This window comes from Coturnix japonica, chromosome 6, assembly GCF_001577835.2.
Source record: "Coturnix japonica isolate 7356 chromosome 6, Coturnix japonica 2.1, whole genome shotgun sequence".
Taxonomy (NCBI): Eukaryota; Metazoa; Chordata; class Aves; order Galliformes; family Phasianidae; genus Coturnix; species Coturnix japonica.
Genome location: NC_029521.1, coordinates 12,578,738 through 12,601,680, shown reverse-complemented (window position 1 = coordinate 12,601,680; position 22,943 = coordinate 12,578,738). Strand labels below are relative to the sequence as shown.

At 42.0% G+C, this 22,943-nt stretch overlaps 1 protein-coding gene across 1 annotated transcript; it reads right to left on the bottom strand.

The window, feature by feature from the left end:
- Positions 1-1,415: 1,415 nt before the first annotated feature.
- On the bottom strand, positions 1,416-22,593 carry LOC107315891 (dual specificity phosphatase DUPD1). The gene is made up of 4 exons (XM_015866810.2): positions 22,486-22,593; positions 16,395-16,597; positions 8,799-9,019; positions 1,416-4,159 (listed from the first exon to the last, which is right to left on the bottom strand). The coding sequence occupies exons 2-4, from the start codon at positions 16,574-16,576 to the stop codon at positions 3,912-3,914; spliced, it is 651 nt and encodes a 216-aa protein (XP_015722296.1). The 5' UTR covers positions 16,577-16,597; positions 22,486-22,593; the 3' UTR covers positions 1,416-3,911.
- Between the last annotated feature and the right edge of the window lie 350 nt (positions 22,594-22,943).

Here is a 22,943-nt window from a genome sequence, read left to right as displayed (position 1 = left end):
TGCGGTGTTTCCAAATCAAGAAACTGATTCTACAGATCCAGACACACAACCTGTTCAATTTTATATGGTGGCACAGTAGTCTAAGAAGTGCATCTGGATGGGAGATGAAGTATCCAGTGAAATGGTGACTTGGATTAATGTTGGAATTCAGAATGCTTGATATGGGAGAGCACAATATAGCTCATACTTTTTTCACATTTGTTTTTTGAAGGCAAGGAGTATTCATCATACTTAGTATGTTCGTCTTCATGAATTTACTGTCACATTTTGTTATGCTTGGGGAAAGAAAAGGTGAAAACACAGTGTGTGGCCTTTGTGTATAACTAGGACTACTCATCTTTATTGAATTATTGTATATCAAAGCAGCACTCTGTCTTATGATTCTTCACTTACGTGTTTTTGTAGTAAATGAAAGACTCTTGGGTTTTTATCTACTGCTGTGGAGTTTCAGGTTCCCAAGCCTTTAGCAAAGAGGCAAACAGACCTTCATACCCTTTCAGTATGTGGTATCCTGAAACAGAGCATCACAACTCTGGCATATTTCTGAAGTTCTGTATTTGCAATACATGGATTAAGACTTGGGTGGAGAATGATGTATTGTGTGTTGCACAACAGGCAAGTTTCCAGTACTGCTTTTTGAGAACTTAATTCCTTTCAGTGGGACAAATGACTTTTCTGAATATTTTCCCATAGTGACTGTTCAGATGTGAACTGCTTTACTGCACTGAAATTTCTGCCTAATAAGCACTCTCATCCTTGACAGATTTAGCTGTTCTATGTATTGTCTGCCCATCGTGGTACCAATCTCGGTTGTGTGCTCTACCACCATTCCTGCTGAGAATTAGCTTTCTTCCAGTGCCTCAAAAGTATCCTTCACAAAGTTGTAGTAGATGATTCTTGTGAAATGCAGGATGTTTCCTTGCTCATGCAATCATATTCTTCCCATAACCAAAGGACGTGATTTCAGTGTTTCAGTTTTATTGGATGCTTATTATGACCATCAAGCAGACCAATGGTTGTTTGATAGGACCGAATAATAACATACAGGGAGGTATGTTAAGAAAGAATGGGCCTGATAGCACTACCTATAGTGCTTAGGATGGTCCTATCACAATCTGTTCTGTGGAGAGTAAAGGGGAGTGAAGTGCTACGACTGGTTTTCCAGTTACTGAGCATATTAAAGCCAGGTCCACTGTTGTTCATGTCCTATGTAGTAATGCAGGTTTATGTCCTGTATAGTAATATAGGTTAGCTCTTCTGTAGTGAAATTCTGGGGTATGTATGATCAAAAATTGTTGCTTTGGGCTTTGTGGGATTAGAAGGAATTTATAATAATATGGAAAGTGGATGACAGTTTTTGCTTCATCATGACTTGAATCATTTTCTTTTTCCCTAATTTACTATAATTAAATGAGCTTAATTATGTCCTGGTTGAACTTGAACCAGCAGTGTGCTCTTGCAACAGTGAAGGCTAAATGGTGACCTGGCGTACACTGGACGGAGTATTGCCAGTGGGTCGTGGGAGCTGATGCGTCCACTCTGCTCAGCACTGGGAAGGCCACACCTGAAGTGCAGTGTCCAGTTCTGCGGCCCTCAGTACAAGAGAGACCTGGACATGCTGGAGAAAGTCCAGCAAAGTGCCACCAAGGTGATGAAAGGACTGGAGCACCTCTGTTGTGAGGAGAGGCTGAGAGAGCTGGGCCTGTTCAGCCTGGAGGAGACTCAGAGGGATCTCATCAGTATCTATAAATACCTAAATAGACAGTGCAAACAGGGCAGAACCAGTGTCCTTACAATGGTGCTTATGTCAGGACAACAGGCAGTGTGCGCAATCTGTAACACAGGTGGGTCCCTCTGAGCATCATGAAGCACTTCTTCAGTGGGTGGGTGGTGCAGGTTGGTTGGTTGACAGGTGATGGATTCTCCCTTGTTGGATGTTTTCAGAATCCTCCTGGGCACTGGTCTGGGCAGGGTACTCTGCGTGTCACTGCTTGAACAGGGTTTGGATCAGATGGACCCAGAGGTCCATCCTGCCAACCTCAGCTATTCTGTGAAATCATGCTTAACACCTTCACACAGTTCTTGTAGAAACCATGGAATATGGGGTTCTATTGATCTCTTTTTTTTTTCTTTTTCTTTTTTTTCCCTTCACATGCTGCTTTTCCTTTCTATGGAACGACAGCTCCTAATTTATGAGTAGCTTGGAATCCCACCCTTTGGAAATAGCAGATACATTTTTCTGTTGCTGTGTCAGTGTTGCTGTTTGCCAATTTCCTGATCTTGCATGCAGGACAAATGACTGGAACCTACTCGGGATTTTCTTGCATTTTGTTTCCAATCAGAAGATGGGGACGGCTCTTCATGGGATCTATGAGTCTCCCCTTAAAGCAGCAGAGCCCCAGGAAATTAAAATTTTCCCCATTTATTTTCACAATTTTGCAAAAGAATGTCCTATTTCCAGGCCCCAGAAAACCTTGTTAATGTACAGTTCTGCATGCAAATCAGGTACAGAGTCTCTTCCAGTTACAGTAGTTATCAAGCTATCACGCAGGTAGAAAAGAGAGAATAACTTGTAACTGATACACTGAATTAAACAAAACAGGGAGAGTGATAACAATCTTTTCATGGGTGGAAGAAAGGTAAACGTGGTTCAGTTTTGATCCTTTTCTGTATTGTGTTTTAATATCTAATATTGTTGAGGTGACAAAACTCCTATCAGTAACACCTATTCAATAACTTTAGGTAGATAAGTAGATCTGACATCTCTATTTGCATATTTGGGCTACTGTCATTAAATAATGTTATTAGCAATTACATTTGAGCACAGTAACGTATGAGGATGATTGAAGCTGACTTGCAGTTAAGTATTTGGTAGTAGTGTCTGGAGGTACAGCAGCAGCTTTCTACTTGTTAGTTCACAGAGGCAGCTTTTTAAAGGCTTCATTTGTATCTTTTGTCTTATTAAGTGTAAATGAAATCTAATGAAAGCTGGTTATAATAGATGATTTTTTAGAGGGCTTTTAGGGACTTCTGTGGGAACTTTTCTATGGCAATATAAAGGACACAGTATATTTCTTGTGTATTGTTCTAGTTGTCACAAGTGGAAGAAAACAAGCCACGAAGCATTATTTTCTCAGTGTGGTGGGTTTTTCTGCTTGAGATGCAGGGTTGTGTGTGGCCTAGTAAATGGAGTTGGATAATGTATGTGTTGGACTTAAATGGTTCGACTGCCTAAATTTTAGGAAAAGCAAGTTAGAAATGAAACTGCTCAGATGACGCGTGTGTATCTGCATGAAATGTTACCCATTGTGTCTGTTCGTACATCTCATCTTTTCAAGGACTTTGCTTTGTTTCTAGCTTGCATGTTCTGCTGCAGAGTCCATTGTGAAGATTTGTTTGGAGGCTCTCTGAACACTGTGCTGCTCTTAGATTATGTAAAGAAATGGCAGTGCTGGGAAAGAACATAAAAGACAAACTTCTGGGAAGTTCTTCAGGACTATGGGACTAAACAATTTGTCTGTGTTGCAACTATCTCAACATTTTTCCTGCACAAGCTCTTCAGGAATTGCTAGTTCCTCTCTTTTAAAGGTCACATACTTGGACTAGGATCAGGATTTTGGGGGTACTCAGATGTTTTCATTTAAGTTACGCCTGGTTTTGTGCTGGATAAACTTTATAGAGGGAAGATTTGTTGATGTCGATAACGTTTCTGTTAAAGCTACGATATTCTAAGATGATTGGTTTTAAATTTGACTTCTTTTGTTTCCCAACCTGACAACATCTCAAATGATTTTGATATTTTTCCTTCTAGATAATAAATGAGCCCTCTGATTGCGCAATTAACTACAGCTTTTCTTCCCCTCCTTTTATGGAGTTTATTTTCCAGTAGCACAACCCTGCCGAGAGCAGTACTAGGTTGTGGTGTTGTTCTCATCGTCATTGGATGGTAGGCTGTTTTTGGTGTTCCTCCTCTGCAGTGCCAACGCTATGTCCAGTTCTCTCAGCTGCTTCAAGAAGCCTCTGTTTGGCAGAATGCATCGGTGCCGTGATACTTGCTCAATGGCATCCACCACTGTCATGTTCTTGTAAATCATCAGGTAAGCCAAGACCAATGTGGCTGACCGGCTGCGACCCATAGCACAGTGCACGAGGACCTTGTCTGTGGAAACAGAGAAAAATGATGCAGAGAAGACAGTGGCAGATTACTTTTTCTTACAGTAAAGTTTTCTGTAGCGCTCCTGCTCCATTTGGAGGTTTAAATACACTTACTAGTATTTTTTGTAAGATCTGTCTTTTTACAGGTTGGGAAACTGAGTCTTTCTATGGTAAGTATTTCTGTAAGACATGAACACAGAACACAGTCTTTGTAGGAAATTACCTGTTTAATCCTAAACCAGTTATCTTTGATTTTATTTGTAAACAACTGTTTCAGAGAAGCTCTAGAGGCCTTGTTTGAAGTAAGAAAGGAAGCCCAGCTGCACCCTGTGTTTATCACAGAGGTGTGGGAGGGTTTGTTGTGCTTTCAAACCATCTTTTCATGAGGGCAAATGGGATACAGGGAAGTGCATTTCTCTTTACTATGAGCTAGAGATAAAAGCTGACAAAAATATTCTTTTGGTCTTGCACCATTTTCCTTCAAGATCTGAATCACGTTACTTTGGCCCAAGTTTTTGATGTGTAAAACATTGCTGACAGGGTTTAGTGATATTTTGAGAGTGGAAGGCGTTAATAGGCTACCACATGGGTAGAAAGAAACCACTTCTTAACTCCAGAAAAGCTTATTTAGCAGTCTTCTCTGGGTAGTCTCAATGGAATTAAACTCATGTTTTTGTCAACTCTTTGCCACACTGTGTAACTCCCTGTTTTATAGAATGGTGTCCTTGCAGCAGTGGCCTGTCTTGTGTACCATAAATGCTGTCTCTGCTAATAGACTTATATCTGTGGAGAGATCTTTTAGCTTTATGACTTTGCTTGGTTTAAGTTCATATTTCTAGTGGCAAAAGTCTGTATTTTCAGGTGCTGGCAGGGATACAGCCTTCCTCATTTGCCTTGTCCAGGGTGGTGGAGAAAGTGAGTAGAAAGTGGGTTCAGGTCTGATTAACAGGCTTGGAAACACTTCAAAACATTTCCAGAAATGAAGCAAAGCCCTTTAGGGGGTCACACAAAGGGCTGAACTGCTGAAGGAAGTAGATTTGGAATGGTGTCTCTAACACTCTGTTAAGCTAAATTGCCACAGGGAAGAGAAAAAGAAAAAAAAAGGAAAAAAAGAAAAAAAGAAAAAAAAAAGAGGAAAAAAAAACTTGTCAGGGCCAATAATAGTTTCTCTGTCAGTTATGCCTAGTGAGAAGTGTTGGGTGCAAAGCCATGACTCCTGCTGATTAACTCCTTTGCTTCCAGGCATGAGACGATGTGTTGGCACAAGTAGCGTTGCTGTGTAATGGATGCAGTAAGAACTGCCAACAGTAGAGGATTAATGGTTACAGTCTGCATCCTAATCCCAGCAGATAGTCTTAGAGGCATCTTGGCAAAATTCCAGTCTCTGATAGCTGTAAGTGCCTCTTCCTCTTGGAAAATGATAATCCCTTCTATTATTACTCCAAATATTTGAAACGGATGAAAACCATCACTTGCTCAGCCCCTCGCACTCTTCTTTAGAGCTTCCTACCTTGTAAATGGTTGTTGAGATAGGACAAGGAATGCTTTGCTTTTGTGTGGGTGGGAAATGGGTTCTTGGAGAAAACGTGCATGTTCATATTATATTAACTAAGGCAAAAATGACCATACAATTTTCTGAAATGCCTTCTAGTTGTAGGAAAATTAAGATCATGGTTTCCTGTGTATGTTCAAAACCTGACTGCCTGTCACAGCAAGATGCTGGAACTCTTCTGCAGAGCTGCATGCCTTCTGTGCTATTTTGTAGTCTCTTTAGTTTTGATGTAAAAAAAACAAACATGCAAGTCCTCTCTACCAAAGAGGGGATCCACTCTTGCAGTCTGTCTACTTCTGACCAGTTATATTTAGTTGCACCCTGAGGGTTATAGAATCCCATGGAACTGGAGTTCTGCTGAGTGGATTCAGGTGGCTGGATTGCTGTGCTCACTTTGCTTGGAGCTTGGGCTTGTGCTTCTTCAAAAACTTTTCGAATGGAGTTTTCACTTTCCAGAGCCAGATGGAGTAGGAAATGTTGATGTTTCTGTGGTCAAATGCTTTGGATCTTTCTATCTACATCTAATTCTTCTCACATTGCCTTTTTTTAATCTCCATCTCTAATGTGTTGTTCTTGCTGTTTTTCCAATGACATCTTTGCAAGAAAAGAAAATGGTGTTCTCGTCCATTTTACATTTTGAGAAACTGTGACACCAAGAGAACAAATACTAAAGACATCTTAAAATAGCGCCTTCTCTCCCACTAAACTGGCCTCACTGGTATGAAATTTTACGCTGTCCTAAGGTCTGAATTCTGTATTTTGGGAAATCTTCATGCACAGTGAAGGATAGCTTGCATGATTGCAAACAGAAGCTGTTTTCATAGAAATCAGAATCACAGAATGATTTGGGTTGGAAGGAATGTTTAAGATCATCTCATTCCAATCCCCTGCTTTAGGCAGGGACACCTCCCTTTAATTTTCTTAAAGCCCCATCCAGCCTGGCCTTGAATGCTTCCAGGGAGGGGCATCCACAGCCTCTCTGGGCAACCTGTTCCAGTATCTCACCACTCCCGCTGTAAATAATTTTTTTCCCAATATCTGGTCTAAATCTACTGTTTTCCCTTGTCCTATCACTACATGCTTTTGTAAGAAGTCCCTTCCCAGCTTTACTGTAGGCCCCTTCAGTTGCTGGAAGGCTGCTTGCTATAATGTGCCCCCAGTGCTTTCTCCAGGCTGAGGAGCCCCAACATTCTCAGCCATGCTCGTAAGGCAGGTTCTTTAGCCTTCTCATCATCTTCATGGCCCTCCTATGGGCCCACTCCAGCAGCTTGATGACCCCAGACTGTATGCAGTACTCCAGGTGGGGTTTCACCAGAGCAGAGGGGCAGAATTCTCTTCCTCACCCATTTTCATCTTCAGTCCATCTGCCCATGCTTAAAGTCTGCTAATACTGCTCTGATGAAGGAGCCCTTCACCATCACAGGGATTTTAGGCAGTTAGGGACTTTAGGCACTTGAAATACATAACATAGACTAGGTGGGCATTCACAAAGAAGATGAGCCGTGTCTAGCAATCTGTTGCTATAGTTTAAACACCACGCAGATTTGATGGTCAGCACACAGCTGCAGAAACAATTGCAGCTGGTAGGATCTACTTCAGAGCAGGCTTTTTTGTTCTGTAGTTCATCCAGTCACTCTTTAATCTGATCCTTTGCTTCAGTGCTGGACTGGTGTCTGGTACAGACTTAGAACTTCTTGGACTTAGTGGTTTTGAAACAAGGTTCACGCTTTCCCCTACCCCAGCACATACTGAATTTCAAGTATTTTGAAGGTTTTGCAGCCTTGCTTTGTGCTTGTTTCTTTCCCTCGGTGCGGCAGGCAGTGATGTTGCAGGAATAGGAGATCTGCAGGGGTGAAGAAGTCTGCACTTCTTATTTCAGCTACTCTAGTCTGATAGTGACCTCTGGCCTCCAGCCATGGCTAGACACAGGTGTGGTACAGTTACCCTCTCCTTCCCGAGGGCACTGCTTCAGACAGATTGTTTGAAATGCCAGGTACCTTTCTTCACAAGTCATTCAGCTCCTGAAGCAGTTTCTCCAGCTATTTGGACTTTGATTTTAAAACCACTGCTTTCAAGACTTTCTCTTTAACAAGAGAAGAGACTGTTGCTGTAGACTGTACTTGCTGAAAGGCTAAAGTTGTAAAGACTTGGCTGGTTGCTAGAGGCGAGCCAGGTAGCAGTTTGCTGCACCTGAGCTTAACAGCCAGGAACAGAAGCTGACAGGAGACTGGAAACATGACATGTGACCCTCTGGTATTAAGGTCTTTGTAGGTCAGATGGAAATCTAAAGTTACTCTGCTGGTTTATTGTAAAATAGCCTGTTGAGAATTTTATTTTATTTTTAAGTTTTGGGCACTGAGGAAGAGTAGGAATCAAAGGGGTCAAAGCAACCTTGAAAGCCAGTGAGTCCGAGGCTTGTAGCCCTTCATCGCTATAAAGCTTTCTGATAGAACTCTGCTGGAGGTCAGCGAGTAATGGATTCTGGTAATCAAGCTGAGAAATTACAAAGGCTTTAATGAAATGTTTTGACACCTCCACTGTCAAGAGTTTTTTCCATCCCCAGCTGCTTTGTAGTTGACAAATCTGCTGCAGCTTGGGGTGGATGTGGTGGCCAGGTAGGAAGGTGGGTTTTGTATTTGCAGAAAGTGAAGCAGTGGAATGGCGGTCTAGAGAGTCTGTAGAACATCCCCTTTCTTAATGGGGACTAATTTAAGGAAAAAGACAGCTAATTCAAGAAACCAAATCAATCTCTGATAGTGTCTGAGCCGTTTATGAAGGAAAAAGTCAACAAAAAAACTCAAAACATTTCTCTCTTAGACAGAAAACCTTAATGCAGCCTGTGTGGACTTCTGTCGAATGGATTGGGGTTGGGATTCTTGAGCTGCTGCTAGCACTGCGGTGAGAAACATCCCAAGTGCAGTTACTATCACTGTCTTGTCTTAAACAACTAGTTCCATTACAGACTTGGTATTCCTGGTTATCCTGTATTGGACCTGTTTCATTCTCACACAGTTCTATGCTGTGAGCTCTGCTTCTAATCAGATGAGGTAAACAGCGTGCTGTTTTTAACCATTTTCAGCACCCTCCTTACTTCTTTCATTCTGAAGCGCATTGTCAATGAATTTAGAAGCAGAATAAAAGAACTGGCTGAGGTTGAAAGTGGGGAGATCATCTGCCTCCACTCCATGGTACTCCACAGTCATGTCTTTGTAATATTCTGGTCCCGTGTCCACATTCCGCTGCCCATGAGCTGCATTGAGGATGTGAGTGAAGCCTGCCTTCTCCAGGCTGTAGCGATCTAATGCTGTTTTCCTGTTAAAACAAAAACAGTCTTCTAAATGACTGTTGTGTTAAACCAGATATCTGAAGCAAGAAGAACTAGATATGAAATTGGAATCAGTGTTCAGTGGAAGCTGAAAGTCATACATTTGGCCTTAATATCGTGCTTTATTTTTGTCATCTCTTCCCTTGGATAAGAGATGTGAGAGAGGAGAGGAAACCCAATGTTTTTGTTTGCTCAATACCCACTGTATGTGCTTGTGCAGCCCAGCGTTTCTCTAAAATTGCATTATTTATAGTTAGGCATGTAAAAATTAATTTCTGTGCAGAAAGTTCTGTTAGAGAAAGTTTCTAATTTTGGAAGGCTTTCTTTGGTAAAAGCTGTCAAGCTTTATTAGTGTATAGAAAGATTACTAGACTTAAATATATATATATATATATATATACAAAATAACATATTATATATAATATATATAACATATAATAACATATGTTATATATATAACATATATATAATAACTATATATATATATATATATATATAATAACAAAATAAAGCATATATATGTATGCTTTATTTTGTTATTATATTTACACTTAACTACTGCTGCCATAAATGAATTAATGCATTGTGGAAAAGTGCTTTTTCCAACTAAAAATACTTCCCTCTGTGAATGGTTTCCTGTGCATTTCAGTGTGTATGTGTAGCTTCTGTCACACAAGATGTCATTGTGTGCTACCTGTTATGCTTCATAACTCTGGAGGTGACAGTTCAGAATGGCTTTAAGTTGGCTCCACCTGATACTGGGACAGAGAAAATGCTTTCCATATACCAGATTTAGCTGAAAGCATGAACCCAACAGTGAAAGACCAGCGTTCCCAGGTGAGAACTGTGCCCCTCTAGAACAGTTGCAAGTGAGGTCATTGAACATAAAGCAGTGAACATAAAGCAGGATTGCATTGTAGTTAAGGCCAATTAAAAAGTAGGTGGAGTTTTTGATACGCTGTAGATACTACCAAAGTTGGCTTCTGCAAGCACTTCTCAGACTAATATACATCATTTGAATTAAATGATGAAGTTGTACTGATGAAGGGCAATACCATAGAGTAGGTTGCACAGCAATCGTATTTAAGTTTGCCACCCCTACACTGATCTGGAATCCAGTTTTCCTGTTGCCTTGTTTAGGTTCTTTGGAGATTACATTTTGTTGTAGTGAGTGCAACTAATGCATTTGTTCCTGACAGGCTTGTTCTGTGGCTCAGAATCTTATTTTAGAGCATTCAGCTTCCCTCATTGTTTTAAAAGGTGTTCACAAAGAAGGGATACTGTCCTCTGCTAACTGCCTAGGCAGTCAGCTATGGTATGGTGAAAATAAGAGCTGTGGGGCAGGGGTGATGTACTGCAGCTGACACCACCATCATACAGGCTGTTAAATTTGAGGTCTTGCTGTGTGTGCAGCGTGTTGGCTGCCACTTAACAGAGAGACCCACACACTTGTAAACGCAGACATGGTTGTGCCTCTTGGTGTGTTTTGATTGTGCTGCCTTTAGCCCTTCGGTGAGCTCTGACCTTGTGTGTTGGATGGTTTTGCTTTCCAACCTCAACTGAATCTGTTGTGTAGTACCATTGTGTAAGTAGCCTTAACTGCCTGTTTATTCTGATCACAGCTATTGTTGCTGTTGTTTCTTTTTGCCTGATAGTTTTGTTTATGTCCAAGGTAGATAGGAGGGAATGCTTTAGATCTCACTTGCAGTTTTCACGATGCCTGAGGCATCATTATTTTAGATGAACAGAAAGAATAGCTCAAGCATCGATATCTACAGGTGTTCAGTAAGCTGAGGTGACTAATAGCATGGGATCACTCAGAGACTGTTCTATGAATCATAATACCTTGTTGGAGGATTTAGAGTTCAGTTTTTAATTCACTTCCAGCTGAAAATGGTGCAGGCTTTTCCATTGCGATTGGCTCAATGCCAGACTCTAACAGTCAAGTTTAAGACTATTCTTTTCCCCACTTTAGGTGCTGCTATTTTGTAATAAAATGTGATTAATATTTCCATTTTAGTGATGGTAGTTGAATTTAAAGTAGCCACCCTAAAGAAGTTTGCTACAATTGTCAGTGTGGGTGAAGCCATAAGCATTTGAATATTCTTTCAATTGTTTTCATTTTGTCCATTGTCACCATCTGTGCTGCTGGCACTTGATTTCCTCTTAAACTGTGTAGTCGCAGTCTCCAGTGTTTGCCCTGAATGTGTTTCTATGCAGAGGAGGTGAAATGTAGCATGGAGAGATAACAGTTAAAGTTTCGGTATAATTCAGTTTAGTAAGAGATGAACTGGGCAGATTGGTCCCATATAAAGACTCATTAGCTCTTTTAATTCAGAGCACATAAACATATGCTAAAAGTTAAACACATAAGTCTCCCTTTGGATAGCAAAGCAGGGTGAGCAAAAGCACAGTGCTTTGCTGAATCAGACCCTGCATTTACTGCTGTAGGACAGATGGACTCATAAAGATGTTTTGTAAAGTTCTGAGGCAAGGGGGAGTGTTTCAATATGGGAATGCCACCTAAATAAAGAAAATGAGAGAGAAAGTAACTTTCACATAGGGATATATAAATAATATTGGACTATCACCAAGAGGGAGCGACTGGCCCAAACAAAAATGTCATCCACTTGGAGACGGCTCCTGAAGGAGTATTTACATCTTTTAGGCTGTGCAAGGGCAGGTAAAGGGCTGCCCAAAACTCAACTTTGCCCGCTGTCAGTTTTAAAGCAAAGATCTTCACAAGTTTTTCTTGTGAGCAAGCACCACAGTAAATTTAGCATTCTGGAAGCAACAGCGTAAGTAACTATAATGTAAAAGAAAATCCTTCCTTTTAATTTATCATTGCCAGTGAACCAAATCCCTTTCCTCTCTTTTCAAAATACTGCCATTAACAAGCTGGAGCCTGGCTGCTTCTGTCAGGAAGATGCTCAAACCATTGGGGTTGGAAGAGAGGGAAAAACAACTTTCAGGCACTGCAGCCTGAACCTCCATGTGAAGTATTAAAGTATTTATCAGCAGCTAACAAAGGGAAGAAAAGGTGGCTCAGGACAAAAACACAGCTGCATCTAAAAGGAAGGAATCCTGCGAGACTCCTTGTGAGCAAAATGGATAGAGCAGCTCACTCCATAGGTAAGTCAGCTCTTCATAGCTGGTGCTGGCTGACTACAACTGGTGTGTATGTTTATGAGCTGCAAGTAGAGCCAAGTTTCTTAATCTTCATGTAAAGGTTGAGCAATGCAAACATGTTTCAGTATAGGCTGTGAAATCCCATGGATTGACGTGACCCAGATTGACAAAACAGAAGGAAATCTGAGACAACACGTTACTAGAAGAGGAATTGTCCTTCTCAAACTTTCTCATTTTTTTTTTACAAGCTTGATGCAGGATGATAACGTACCAGATGGTCAGTGTCAGAAAGAAGCTTCCTGAATATAGGCAACACTGACGCTTTCTTTTTCTTCTTTTTTAAAGAAAATCTGGCAGTTCTCCCTGCTGAGGAGAGATGTTGAGAATTTCTAATAATACTGACCCAATTTCCCTTGGTAACTCTAGCACTGAGGGAATCTAGCGATAGTGGAGCGTTGTAGCCCTGTTTCCTTCTGAGGTGTTGCTCCGTTTCTGTGGATACCTCCTGTTCAGTGTGAATTAGAAGAATTATGTTACCACTGAAAGGACTGAACAAGATCTTCATAACTTGTAATAGAAAAAGATTTAGCAGCCCATTTTCTTCTATTTCCAAATGATGGTTTTATTTATTTATTATTTTATTTTTATTGCGTATTTGTCTTTTTGCAAGTGATACAACACAGATAGAGGAAATTCCTCTCAGCTTTCTATATAGCAAAGGCATCGAGCCAGTTTCTAGTCCCAGCTTCAGTCACTTCTGTGCCACATCAAGTGCTAGAAATCATCTGCAGCCTGGGATATTGCCTTGAGAAGACCAGAAGGGTGGATGACAAGTGTTACTTGTCTTGGAAATGGTGCTTTAAGAGGTTTTTTTGTCCAGTGTTACAGATCTGATTTTCTGGATTTTAGCTGTTAAAATTGGCAGATTCTCATTCTAATGGAGTTGAAGCTGTCCTTGTGAGTATTGTTATAAAATGTACAGGCACCCTATTTTTGTATGATTAGTATCTTGTAAGTCCTGGGAGTTCATAACGCTAACCAGTGGGAAGTAACTATTTGTTACTCTGAGTGAGCCCCATCTGTTTTCTCCTAGATTTGCATAAATTGTCTTTGTAATTCGTCGCTTGGAAATCTTTTTCTTTTTTTTTCTACTGGGGAAAGAGGGGAGAGCACAATTGAAGCCAGTATTTCAGTTCTAGTTACATATTTCGGTTACCACAGGTTTCAGTCTGTAGGTGTGAGCTACCTGTGTGTCTTACTGAACTTCACTTGAGTTACTTCTCAAAATCAAAAGCCCTGAACCTCTACAGAAAGAAGCACAGCCCTTCACTCCCTTAAAGTGTGAGCCCAGTTCAGCTATTTGACTAAAATTTTTCATATTTATCCTATGAAGAACTGGTCTCCAGAACGCTTCCTGGGAGTAGTTTGGGTGCACGGTAAGGCTTGAAATTGTGATCAGGCTTTAAATCCTAATGAGAGCTAGAGGGTGGCTAAGAGGAAATCACAGTTGTAGGAGGTCTTTGGCAAACACATTCTTTGAAATTAAGAAATGTGGAATCACGAACATCATCTTGGGCAACAAGGCAGTTGCAGAAAAGCCACAAGGGAGGAACTACAAGCTGCATTTGTGGGAGAGACTTTCCATGAGATTGTGGTGAACCAAGCAGGCTTGAGGTTAGTCAATAAAACTGCTCATGCCAGTAACCTGGTGACCACTGAGAGAAGGAAGCGAGACAGAACCATTTTTCTGTCTCTGGACATGAGGAAGACACAAGCGAGCACTAATCCTGGTAGCAGATGAATCAAAAGCTTGGCAAAGCATGCTTTATTCCTATCACTGGGCTGTCCCCTGCAAGTTCCAGTGCGTGGTCTTTAAAAGTCCTTGGAACTTGCTGGAGGAAAATTTCAATTGGAGCTGAACACAGCATGTTATATTTTGAGGCTTTGATTATTCTGGGCCTGACAGGCTCGTGGAGATTTCATTGCCTCTGGGCAACATCTGCAGTGAAGCCTTGTAACAAAGGCACTGAGTGGCCTCACAGGGCTCCTTGATAGCCTGTGTTGCATTAGATGGAAGATGTGGTTATGTAGTCAGGGTAATTAATTAGCATTTCCATAAGCAGTCACAAGTCCTGTTAACCTTGTAAATGCAGGAGGCAGGAATGAAGCGCAGATGTAGAGGCTCTGAGGATAAACTGTGTGTGTTCACTTGATTTTGTTGATGAGCTCCACTAAATTCTTTTAAGATCAACCTTAATTTAGCATGGCTAAGGATGCAAATACACCCAATATCTGTTCATGTCTCCATGGCAGCTCTTTGGTGACCGATGCTACAGTGAGATCTTAAAATAATACGAAACCCCTACCATTCTGAAGGGGAAGCTGTTGGTCAAAAGTAAGATGTGGAGTTGGCTGAGGAAAGATATTAAAGGTGCCTGGATGCTGCCTGCTTCAAATCAAACACGTGTTCTGGTCGTGAGAGCTGCATCTTGCCTGCAGACCAGCCCTCATCTCAGATTCTATGATCCTGGATATCACATTTGCCCTCAGCGTTTTCGTCAGCCCTGGCTGATGATAGTCATCCTCTTGCTGGGAGCCCCATTTCCTGCAAAGCTTTGCTTCTGTTTGTCCTTATCACCTCTTCCCCAATGCTTTTTTTCCATCTCTGTTGGCTCTAGAAGCTTGTTTTCTCTGGTTAGTTTGCATTAAGTGAAGGTGTGTTTTATTCAGTGACACCTCTTAGAGTTGATTCCATTGCAAGGTGTAACAAGCCCCTGTTACAGGAACAGTTGCAGGAAAGACAGTTGGTGGGCAGTGTCTGCGCTTGGAGGCTGTGGAGACCCACTGTCTCCTCTTTGCTCAGAGGGCAGAGTTGCAGCCTCGTCACAGAGGTATGAGGCAAATTCTTCTAACCGCTTCATTCAGAATAATGCTGGTGTCTGAACAAAGAAGTGGGGAATTAATGCCAGAAGAGGCTGTTATTTTCTCTGAATCTTGAGCTGGAAATATGTAATGAGTGGCAGGGTAGGATAAGAAGACGACAATTCAAACCCATTTTTCCTTTTCTCGAACAAGCTTATGATTTTTTTTTTCCCCCCTCTAAGTGACAGCCTCTGCTTGATTCAAGCCCAGATCTCGTGTGTCTTTCTATTGCCTCTGGCGCCACAGAAGTAATTGGTCGATGATATTAGGAGCCTCGTAACTTCCAAGATTGTATATCTTTCGTTTTATAAGCTGGCAGCAGATGAATTTTAGGACCTTTAAAAAAATTATTGAGAGCTTTGGAGTCAGTGGGACTGCTGCTTGTGCCTTACAGTGATGATGTAAAGTAGATGTCATGTTTGGGAAGGGTGTTGAGGAAAATGGGAAGTGTACCAATAGTGCCTAAGGGGTAAGAAAAGCTCGCTTGTTCTGATCAGGGTTTGGTTTGGGGGTTTTTTGACGGCCTGCCTGCTGCTGCAGTTGGCTCTGTGTCAGAATAGCCTGTTTCATCTTAGTCCTGTGTTCTGCAGTGCTAAGTCCATCTTGCAGGCCTGGGTGCTTTGGGTTTTTTGTTGTTTTTTTCCCAAAATCATATTTGGTGCGATCAGTGAGACACAACTCTACAGCTCTGCCCTTCCGCAGGGTACCATCTGTTTTAATCTCTGGAGCAATTTGGAGATGCAGAGCACTCTGTGTACACAAGCACAGGCTTGGAAGCACAGAAACACCACAGCAGGTTCAGCTGTCTCTTCAGTCACTTTTCAAAATTACATTTTAGTCTCAGACTGACTGAAGCTGTGGTACAACAGGTCTAGACAGTGCCCTTCAGTCAGAGTAACTGTGAAGAGACTTTCACTTGGAGATAAATGACAAGTTACTGAGTGATTCTGAGATGATTTATAGCTGACTTTAACTTGAGCAGCCCACACCAGTGCCAGGGCGGCTCTGTGGCCCCATTTTAGCAGTGAGCCCCTCTGCACCTGACCAGTGCTTCACTGAAGCAGCAACATTTCGAGCTGTGTGCTGGTGTTCTGGTAGGACTGTGGCAGCAGGGTGTTCTGCCAACTCTGGCAGCTGTCAGTAGCACATCAAAACAGGCATCACTGATAAAGACTAGCTAAAGGGTAGGAGGAGAAATGAAACTGCTTGGCTGGTTATGGGCTGCACTTAGCACAGCTTACTCATGACCTATATAGAGATGTACTTCGTGAGCTTACTTGTCGTCTGAGCAGAGGTAGTGTGAACACTTACTCATCTCCTATGTAGAGGTTGGGCCAGACTTCATTGACGTGGGTGTACTTTGGGCATCCTTTCCAAAAGAGCCGCTCCAGTTCAAACGCACCTGGGGTACAGTAATCCCCATCAGGATCCACTTTGATTGCTGTGTATGCATTTTTCTTCCCGGCTTTCGAACCTGCTGATGACATCTCCATGGAGGCTGGTTGTGCAGGCAGCTGGAACACAATGCAAACAGAACACTAAGATGAGGAGGCACAAAGCCTGTGAGTTCTACTCAGCCATGGTGCTCGGAGCAGCACTGGCCAGATGCAGTGGGGCACATTGTGAGCAGGTGTCAGGTTGTTGCTGAGCACACCAGTTCTGCTTTTCCAAGATCTCAATGCAGCCCTACACAGTGAACCTTGTAGACTATTTCTGTGAGCAAGGCTTTGCCTTTTAGCAGCACTTCTGCAGCCACTGACAAATGAGTCCTTAACAAGGGTGAGATCACTCTTTTTTTTTTTTTTTTTTTTTTTTTTTTTTTTTTTTTAACCTGGCTCCATACAGGTGCAGTGCTGCTGCAGGAGGCAGGGAAGGCTGATGGCATTTGGTACCATAAGGTCAAGAGGTTCTCCTGTAATTTTTTTGTTTCTAAGCTTTTGACAACTTGAACAAAAATTTGTAGAGAGTAGCAACACCCATATATTTTGTGTTGGCCACTGGTGCTGTTCACGTCTGTTTGCAGACAAAAATCTGGCTATTTGTAGAGCATTCCTGCAAGCAAGAGGACCATTTTTCACTGACATCCCATGTTCCCAGAGGGTTTTGTTCCTCGGCTTGGACTCTTCTGTGCCTGTCATGTTCTGTTTCTCAGCAGAACTTGATAAAGCCAAATAATTCCTGTTTTTCAACTCCAAAGCTAGGCAAGATTGCGGAGTCAGTTTTTGTCTGGCATATGTACACCTTTGTTCAAAAACTGGCTTGCTTTCACTGGCAAGGGGATCTGTCTTTCAGCAGAGCTTCCTAAAGCATGATGATGTTTAGCTAAGTGGTCCCCTGAGACACATAAGGGGCTCTGAGGATTAGTTCCTAGCTTACTTGCCTCTCACTCGGTCCTGTGTGCCTTTGAGCAATGTGAGGTCCCATTCCTGTGCCTCCAGGAACCATTCCCTAGGAAAGCCCTCCTTCCTTCGGATTGTGCTAACTCTGTACGCAGACTCAGTGAAATAAGTAATGCTGGACTGTGGGAATGCTGGACTTTGAGAGTGAAAGGACTGTTATCTAGGATGTGATAAGAGAGACTACTAAGAATTGATCCTAACATGAGAGTCTTGATGCTGAGGAACTGACAGCATTTATTCAGGACTCCATAAAAGGGAAGGAAAGGAGAAGATGAGAAAGAAATGAGATTAGTGATTGTGTCCAGTGTTTGTTACACCAGTAGCCCTGCTCTTAGATCGCAGACCTGAAAATGGGACAGCTACACCTGCAAACATTTGTTTTGTGTCTATGTGAAACCACCTCAGTCTGAAGGTCAGTTAATGCTCTGCAAGTTAGAGCTCTGCTGAGAAATGCTCATCTCTGTGTCCTGGGAAGTCATATGCTCCCTAAATTTTATGTTCTTTATTCCTTGCTGGTGTTATCTGATGCAGGGAGTTTTAAATTGAATTAAAGCACAAGTATCAGTTGAAATTCCTCTGATAAAATAAGCATCTTGGATCTGACACTAGACTAAGTGTAAAGTAATGTAGTCTTGTAGGAGGGCAGGGGGGAAAGGGGCTGCTGTGCTGCTTGAGCTCTGGAATGAATTACCATGAAGCATTTGGTTGGGGAGGACAGAAAGGTGAGCGTCTCTCCAGGAACCAGCTGTAACACCTCATTCTTATTGACTGCTCTGTGTAGATCGAACAGAGCTGAGAGAAGACTGTTCCCTAAGCCAGCCCTCTTAGACTAAAATGAAGGGCAGTGTTAGGATTTCTGGCATTGTGGTAGACTTAAATGTGACTGCTGGCCCAACACAAACCCTGGCAGCAAAGCCTTGGGTCCCCACCAGTGTTCAGCTGGTGTAGGGGAGTTCCAGGACTGCCAGCCTGGAACCTGGAGCAGGTCCCAGCCATGGGGTGTTCACTCTGTGGGCTGGAAGGTCCTGTCTGATGCTGGATCCATATTTTCAGGTGTGAAAGCTCTTTTGGGTGAGGATGGCCCTCTGTTGTGTGAGGGAGCCCTGGCTCCTTCCTCACTGTGCTGGTCCCCAGCTGTGTGCCAGGGATGCCTTGCTGGGACTAGGGCACCTTCTCAAGCCAATGCAATTTGCCTGTCTCATTTTGCAGGTTCTGCTTCTCAATCCCGGGTGTGAATGTAATGCTGCACCACTGCTGCTCACCAATTACGCTGTCATGGACTTAAGTGTAAAATCAGAACAAGGATGATAAAAATTCAGTCATCTGCATTTTTATACCCCAATCTTTCTCTTCATAAATAAGACTAAAGTGCATGTTATCTAATGAATTTTATTTGTTAATCATTTGGATGTTTGGAATATTTCTCCCCCTTGCGTTAATGGTGTATAAGTAAAATTATTGTTAGTGATTTCACAAAATGGTAATTCAGAATAATGGAGAGTTAATCCTCTTTTCATTAGCGAGCCACTTCAGGACGTACACAGTGGCAAATTACACTGCATTTTAAGTCGTTCTAGAGTGCTGTGCACTAGAAAAAAAAACATTAAACTATTTTTGCATTGATAGAAGTAATTGTGTGGCTAATTTGGATAAGCAGCATCTATTAGGCACAGCAAAGGAATCTCTTCTTTATGCTCGCTATCCACTCTACAGCTGCCAAATGGAATTGCTTAGTGCTTTTTAGCTTACTTTATTTTTAACAAAACGAGGAGGGAGGAAAGAAAATCTGCCAGTCTGTCTGCTGTTTAATTCAGAGGGAACGCAGTCTGGTAGCTGAAACAGTGATACAGCCATTGAAGGTTTCCTTTCTGCCCCTTCTTCTCAGTCCCTTAAGTCAAATTAAAACTTACATTTCCAGGAAAGCCCCATTCCAAATTTGGGCAACTGGAAGGATGTGCCCTGCCACCCCAAGGCTGCAGAAGGGTTTTGGAGGCACCAGCCACCAGCAGTACTGGTTGGTAACCCCACAGATGGTGGAGGGTCTGAGGTTCATGTCTGGATGTGCATGTCAGGCTTCAGTGCATTTCTAATGCTGGTTTTCCAGATGTGGCAGTTTCTGAGTGCTATGAAACTGAAAGCCATAAGTCATTATGTACATCACAAAATACTGTATTTTTGGCTCTTTGTGCTGCATTAGCTTTAGCATTGTGTATAAAGATTCCTAACAGTTTGGCAAGATTTATGTGTGCTTGAGTGTTAAGATCCAAGTGAGCTATAGAAATTATAGAAGAGAAAGAAAATAAAACAGAAAGAGATGCAGAGAAAAGGACTGCTTTTGTCTTTGTCCTTTGCAAGAAACCATGCACCTTTCTGCCCTTCCTTACTGCACCCCTCCCTGGCCTAGGAGGAGTTCACAACAACATAGCTGCTGTTGCCCCAAGCAAATGTACCCTGGCTGCTAATTTGTGGCTGTGCCTGTGTGTCGGAGGCTGTCGATCCCAGGTAAGGTCAGAGCCCCACAGTGGTGGCATGATGTACAAACATGCGATGAGAGAGGCTAAACAAATAAAAAATGGGAAAGAAAATGGAGGCAGATAGTGATTTGCTTTGGTCTTTTCTTCAAAAGAAACAGCTGCAAAGCTGTTAGTTGCTCTGGATTGCCCAGTATTGGCCACAGGACTTCCTAGCCTTGCTGCCTACTTAAACCCATACTTATATGGCAGAATAGTTTACATTCTTTACCACCCCTGTTTTCTGCTCGCTCTCCCGGTCCATATGACTTTGGCCGCCTTTGCCTGTGAGGCTTTTTTCATGCTGGCTTTATTAAATCTAATCTGGTGTATGTAAGTGTACCGGCTTCAGGTTAGCACTCAGATGCTATTTATCTAACAGGCATTAACTAAAAGGTGCTTCTTGCTGAATGTACCAAGCAATTGCAGCTCCAACTGGCTTAGCTGGGAATGAAAGGTCATCAGCATCCTCAGATCACCTGAAGGTTAGGACTTTTTTGTTGCTATGAGCATTAAACTTGAAAGATGAACCATAAAGTAAGGGAAAAAAATGTTCTGTAATTATGGTTAAGACATGTTTTTTTGTGTGCATGAAGTGCTTGTTACTGAAAAACGTTTGCCATTTCCTTTGATGTTGTGTGGAAAGCTAACATATAGGAATGCTTTTTATTTATCAGGAGGAATTCAGCTTTGCTGAGATCAGAAATCATTGAAACCAGGGGATAGCCATCTTCCAGGGGTCCAGCATAAGCAGCTCCAAAAATAATGTTTTCATTTTTATTTACTTCTATTTTTCCAGTTTAATAAGCACCTCAGATAAGACGACGTAGAAACAGCATCCACATTGGGAGGGAAGTACCTGAGAGGAGGTACGGATGGAGAATGCCACTTCTCTTACACTTTCAAAAAGACTTGCGAGGGCCTGAATCCCATATACTAATCACTCTCCATATAAGCACTTCCTCAGTGTTAAAGGGACAGAAAAATGAGCTCTAATAACTTCAGGTCTTTAAAAAGAGTAAGAGATTATCAAGTAAGTTCCTGAATTCTTCAGAAAATGTTTGTTGTTTCCCTTCTAGCCAGCATGCAGTCTACATGCTTCCTCTCAGGACAAAAAAGTACTTACCCTTTCTGAGTATGACTAAGCACAGGGCTGTTTTATGCATTGGAAAGTTCTTGCAGAAGTTAATGTGCATGCTGTCTGGAGTGCAGTGTTTATACTCGGGAGGAATATAAACAGTGCTTTGGTTTCCACGTATTTCATGATCGAAGTGCATCATCTGAGCTGAGAGCTAGCAAGCTGCAGCAACAAAAGCTTGCTTTGTTGGATGATTTAACTAGATGAATTTAAAAGTGGTGCTCCCTGTTATGCCACCCCCGTGACATTTTGTTAGCAAATAGCTAGCAATGCTAGCAATAGGCACCAAGAGCTGTGTGCTTTCCTGCATGAACCTGGCACTTGCTGTAGCTCAGGGGAATGAGGTACTGTACACCAAAGGTTCCTTGGATGGTTTTTTTTCTAACAGTAGACCAAAAACATGTTAACTTTGTACAAATATCCCTTGGAAGGAGGAGTAAGTCTTTATAAAAAGATCTTTTTATAAAAAGAGCCCCAAACGAGTTAAGCTAAGTGCTGTACATACAAACTGGAAATCTTTGGATATGTGCAGTGTATTTAAGTGAAGAATTACATAATCCCACGTTCCTGTTCCTATCCCAGTATTCACCACAAGCAGTCATTCACCTCAGTTCCTTTATTTTACCTCTGCATTTTTATGCTTGAAGCGTTCAATGACTGTAAAACTGTTCTTGCAATGCATTTGTCTTTAAACGATTTAGAACTAGAAGAATCGTAGTCTCTGTGTAATTATTTCCCAAACCTCCCTGCTGTGAATATTCAAAACTCACCAACTATTTCAATGAATTTCTAAGCCACAGATGACTTTTTAAAAGCTTATTTTTGCTCTCATTCTTTGTTGCCCGAACTGGTTAATTTAAAACAGGGTAAGCTGAGATTTTGTTAAATATTTTTGGGAGTGCCCAAAGAAACTTAAAACACAGCATCATCTGAGAGGATGGTAACTGAATTGGAAAGGGGAGCTTCAACAGGAGGGTGGAGCGGTTATCAAAGAATAAGAAAAATATTCTGGGATGTAAGTCACAAAATGCTTGGAAAACTGCTTGTTGAGTCCTATCCTTTAAAATTTCAGTTCTCCCTCTAAGATAAATCCAGTCGCTGTAACCTATTTCCCTGTTTATCAAGTAACTTCTGTAATAGAGACGCTTTTATTCTTGATTTTTCTTAAATTGTAAATCTTGTTTCCTAGAACTTTTGGTTCTGTAATAGCCTTTTCCCCTGTGCTGCGGTACTAAGCAGCTGCCTTGGAAGGGTTGCCAATTCTCCCTCCTCACCCTAACTTGCCAGACTAAGCTATAAAGGGAAGCGAAAGGGCTCAAGAAATACAGCAGAAAATGAGTGTTGGTCAGACTTACCTGTGAGCTTGGGCAGGTGCTCTAGGTGGCTGGGCTCTGTGGAGTGTGGCAGGGCGACAAAAGAAGTCTTACAAACTTTGAATCTGGAGCCTATTTTTAGATTAGGATTTGCTGACTCTGACCTTCAGTGCTACCCACTCCAAAGGACGGTCTTTGCATCTGCTGGTAAAAGTATTCCCTGATGTCACCTGAAACATTAAACCTGGCAATTTACTTACCTAGCCTCAGTGAAACTGATAATGGGATGTCTGTGGATTGACTATAATAATACAGAAACAATCCTTTTATTTTTTTTTTTTCCTTTTGTCATGCCCAGTGCCAAGTTTACCACAGCAAACGTGCTGGGAGCATTTCCCTTCTGCTTCCTGCCATGCTGTGCATGGATGATTTGGCACTGGCACGGTGGTGGGGTGCCCTCCATGCTGTGCAGAGATCTCCATTCCCTGCTTGCACACCTG

Bases quoted from the DNA above. Each gene is read 5' to 3' on its own strand.
- LOC107315891 (XM_015866810.2), bottom strand. From the start codon at position 16,576: ATGGAGATGTCATCAGCAGGTTCGAAAGCCGGGAAGAAAAATGCATAC. The intron at 9,020-16,394 runs GTAAGTGTTCAC...TTGTTTTAACAG, and splicing joins AACCTCTACATAGGAGATGA to GAAAACAGCATTAGATCGCT. The intron at 4,160-8,798 runs GTAAGGAGGGTG...CTGTTTCCACAG, and splicing joins TGCGCTTCAGAATGAAAGAA to ACAAGGTCCTCGTGCACTGT.